The following is a 4,053-nucleotide window of genomic DNA, read 5'->3' on the forward strand; positions in this document are numbered from 1 at the left end:
TTTCTTTCAAAAGTCTGTATTACTGGTAAGCACTCCATCCAATGTTCCATATTTGTTTCTAATTATCTGTCTAGGGGAAAAAAACTTTATAACAGACGAGTGGAAAGATTGTAAATGCCAATTTCTACATAATTTATATCTGAATACTTCCACTCACCTAGGAAAAGAAAAGAACACTTCACGTTGAATTTAAAAAGATAGACTAACAAATGCAGCTATCAGAGATATATATCCATAGGACAGATAGATACTTAAATATTCTTGTTATTTTGGACAATCCAAACAGAAGTTAATGTTTATAACTCACCAAAAGGATAACTCCAAAGCAAAATGAAAGTTCCATGTGTAAGATCTGTCATTTCCTTTTTAAATGAAAAAGAATACGTTTGCTATCTTTTTAACAACCAATTAAGCTTCACATTACTTGCTGCTTGTCAGTCTTTTAACCTTTCCTTTCAAAAAATCCTGGCCCATCTTTCCGCCATGTGTCAATCATGGGAAGAGTATAATATACATGGTCGTAAGCATATATTACCAAAGAAGATTAGAACAATACATAATTCAATGGTTCGAATGGGATGACCGGTCGACCAACATTGTGTGAACAAAACAAAAATGACATTTCTATCAGGAAAATAGACGGTAGAACTGATCAGAAGGTTCACTTGACGAAAAAGAAAAAGGCCTTTACAATTAAAGTTGTGCAAAAGGCCTGATGATTAAGCATGTTCCGGTTATGCAGACTTCAAAAAAATGCAAACCAGGAAAATTTACCCATTGTTCAAATTGCTCATAGTTTAGACACAGGACCTAATAATTCAATTACAAACTTCTCCATGCATTAATAATACACTCTGTTTCTAAGTAATACAGTTATTTTAAGGACTATGAAAGATATCTTAATTTCGTAAATTACATTAGCCTTGAAGGTCATTTACAGATATGAATTTCTATTGCAAATTTATTTTATACAAGGGACCAAGGGATCATAAAAACAATTAGATGCCCCATTGGCTTTATCCAGATGAATGACAAAAACTCAGTATCTCAATAGCAGGCCACTTCTGTCACCACTTTCACTGGCATACTGATCAAATAATCCAGTATATGAAAGAAGACATCAAAATTCTTCATCTCTGTTGCTGTTAAACAATTATTCAAAAAAATAAAAGCAGCACATCCAATCTCGATCATGAGAAGAAAACGATCAGACAAGGATATTGCTAATGAGGAGAGATAATGCGGTGCAAAATTTTACACCCTTGAGACTAAACTCATAAGTTCTATTGGCTATACAAATATCATGAATTTTAAAGCCTAAATTGTTTTTCTATTACCGCTCAGCAATGTAAACCTCCAGGAAGATTTGAAATCTGTTAGTCGCAATTTCTATGCAAGTAAGCATCAACTTTAAGAGTCTTTGGAAATTAGTAGATCATTTATAATATCCACAGCAACCCTGTGGTCTCAACTTTCGATTTCAGTTCATAATCTATAATAGTTTTAGATATTTCCTCTCTTCTTTCATGTAGACTGAGCTCTAGATCAAGACTTTTTTAGGTAATGAAATTTCAGTTTCTATTTGTGCTTTCAGCAAACAGTAGCAAAGATCTCAATCAATCAACGAAAGCTATCCACATGGAACCATGGAAGCATGATTATCTCAAAGAAAGCACCCAAAGAGAAGCTTGCTACCAATATCTACCGTATAGAGATACATGGTTTTAAACCAAGCTCAATTTGAGTGGTACCAGTAAAATTCTAACAACATTTTGTTGGTATCGAAACTGCATTTATTATGTTGCAGTAGTCATATTAATTTGCTACAGTGCAATTCATGGACAGTGGGAAGAATCCTACCTTTTAGATGGAAGATAAAGTATTCAAATGCGTGAAGTGTGGACATAAGACCAACGGAAGCAGTACAAAAATGAATCATTGTGGACTAGAATTATATTGGGTTGATCTGCAAAGTTGTCCAACTCATGCAACAGACAGTGCATTCGATGCTCTATTTAGCACGTACATTACATTGTACTACTACTCCCAAGTTGCATTGTCCTTTACAAGAAATTTTAAAAAAAAAAACAAGAAAACAAATTTATAATCTCCAATATCTGAGCAGGTAAGAGAGCAGCCGAAGAGAATAAGACCCATATAATGCATTTCCCATAATACCTTAAAAATCCAAAAGTAACTGAGGGAGAATCCTCTCCAAGTGAGTTGCTTCAATTTTACTAACACCCTCTGCTTCAGCAATCGTAGCAGCACGCTGCACGGCCTCTGCATCAAGGTAAAGTCTACATCAGTAGTGTTCTAAAATTGAAATGCCGACTTAACCACATCCATGGCCTAAACTAAGTGTTAAGATCTCATTTTCGTTTGGTGAACCTGTGACAAAGATCCGGAGAAGTTCACAGCTCAGCTTGAGTGCATTTGCATTAGCTGCAGCAAGAAAGTTGAATACAAAAGAATGAAATTTTAAAATGATTTGGTAACCATTAAACCTACACGAGTCCCAATCAAACAAAAATATCTATCCATTATAAACACAAGAATCCATCAATAGCATACCATATGTCGGCCGATTCTTTTTGGATGCTCCTGCACCAACCTGCACCCGCCAAACAGACAATTCCACAGTTCAGCAGCATATCAAACAACATCACCGCAAGAACATAGCTCATAAAAAAGATAGCAAAAGCTTTATGGTAACACCATTTTTTCTCGAAAGCACCAAAATAACAGTTATTAAGATTTGATTTATTAGCTACCAATTTGACACAATTATCAACCAGACTCCTTGCCCCAACCAATCCGTTCGGCCTCAGCACAATTTTTTCCTCTCATTACAACATGTACAAATTTTTCCAAAATAAAAAACCGTAGAATGAAATTTAACATTGAGAGGCGGCAAGATTTTTAACCCAAGAATTTTCATAAGATATTGAACATCGCGAGAAAATTCAATTCTAGTATTCCAGTGCGAAGCTTCAATGGCAAACGGAATCACTAAAAATCCCCAAATGAAATGTAAAGAAAATACAAAGCGAATAATAATACCTGGATATCCAAACCATCAGCGCCTTCGTTTCTTTCTCGCTCTGCAAATGGATGCGAATGTCAAACTAAAATTCGAAATGAGAGAGAGAGAGAGAGAGAGAGAGAGAGAGAGAGAGAGTATCAAACCGAGGGCTCTTCTGTTCCACACGAGCTTAAAAATGGCATGAACGAGGTCCTGAACGCATATCAAATTTATTAAACGAACAAAGTGTTAGACGCACAGTTCTGAACAGAAATCCAAACATCTGGAAATGAAATAACAACTTTAGAATTTGAGACTTTACTGGATCGAAGGTGTTGGCGTCCTCCATTAGAAGCTAGCACGAGAGAGAGCGAGAGAGAGACCGAGGCAAATTTGAAACCTGCCCCTCTCGGACTGAAGTCTGACCACCAATAATAAAAGCCTGCGTGCTTGGCGAAATACGATGCCGCGCGAATAGATATGTTATAAAGCTATCCGAATACGTCAGCCCCTATAGCTCAGCGGTAGAGCGTCAGTCTTGTAAACTGAAGGTCTGTAGTTCAATCCTGCATGGGGGCATTTTTTCTATTTCTCCGTATCTCTTTTTGCATCTAATCTCTTCTCCCAAAAAATGATAATTCTTTCTCAATTTGGAGATTGGATTGGAATTGGTAACAATTATTTCTTTTCTTTTAGGTATTTCATCTAGGCTTGATTACAATCCAAAAGTTGTATAATCAATTCTATTATATACAGTTACTTTTGCGTATTCCTTGTAAATTCCACTAATGTTACTATCCATGTTGCCCAAAAAAAAATCACTGCTGACAAAGAATGTAGTCTTCTAAATGAGGGTGGGTTTGATGAGATCTCTTATGAGTATATGATTTTTTTTTTCTCTCTCTGGGTGAGTATATATTATAGGTTTTATTTACCATATTGATTTTACAAACTCTCGTGCCATCAGTTCAAAATTAAAATAAATAAATTCAAAACAATCTTTAATCACATTGATGAGATCTCTAACA

The 4,053-nt window shown here is 35.5% G+C and overlaps 1 protein-coding gene and 1 non-coding gene across 5 annotated transcripts; one reads left to right on the forward strand and one right to left on the reverse strand.

Annotated features, from left to right (window-relative positions):
• Positions 1-811: 811 nt before the first annotated feature.
• Positions 812-3,495, reverse strand: LOC122289932 (protein MHF2 homolog). 4 transcript variants are annotated; one of them, XM_043097360.1, is made up of 8 exons: positions 3,348-3,495; positions 3,190-3,238; positions 3,064-3,104; positions 2,775-2,843; positions 2,575-2,614; positions 2,392-2,445; positions 2,179-2,283; positions 812-1,087 (listed from the first exon to the last, which is right to left on the reverse strand). In XM_043097360.1, the coding sequence occupies exons 1-7, from the start codon at positions 3,372-3,374 to the stop codon at positions 2,180-2,182; spliced, it is 384 nt and encodes a 127-aa protein (XP_042953294.1). In that variant the 5' UTR covers positions 3,375-3,495; the 3' UTR covers positions 812-1,087; position 2,179. The 4 variants fall into 4 exon arrangements, with proteins under 4 accessions (XP_042953294.1, XP_042953295.1, XP_042953296.1 ...); XM_043097361.1 differs by having other exon boundaries at positions 812-1,142; XM_043097362.1 differs by lacking the exon at positions 812-1,087 and adding an exon at positions 1,928-2,061.
• A 37-nt stretch (positions 3,496-3,532) lies between these two features.
• TRNAT-UGU lies at positions 3,533-3,604 on the forward strand. The gene has a single exon. It is a non-coding gene; the product is annotated as a tRNA-Thr (tRNA).
• Positions 3,605-4,053: the final 449 nt, after the last annotated feature.

This window comes from Carya illinoinensis, chromosome 12 (assembly GCF_018687715.1).
Source record: "Carya illinoinensis cultivar Pawnee chromosome 12, C.illinoinensisPawnee_v1, whole genome shotgun sequence".
NCBI classification, from domain to species: domain Eukaryota; kingdom Viridiplantae; phylum Streptophyta; class Magnoliopsida; order Fagales; family Juglandaceae; genus Carya; species Carya illinoinensis.

Excerpts from the sequence above, each read along its gene's own strand:
- LOC122289932 (XM_043097360.1), bottom strand. The coding sequence starts at position 3,374 with ATGGAGGACGCCAACACCTTCGATCCA. Across the intron at positions 3,239-3,347 it reads ACGCCAACACCTTCGATCCA|GACCTCGTTCATGCCATTTT; the intron begins GTAAAGTCTCAA and ends ATATGCGTTCAG. Across the intron at positions 2,844-3,063 it reads CTGATGGTTTGGATATCCAG|GAAAAAATTGTGCTGAGGCC; the intron begins GTATTATTATTC and ends TTGTAATGAGAG.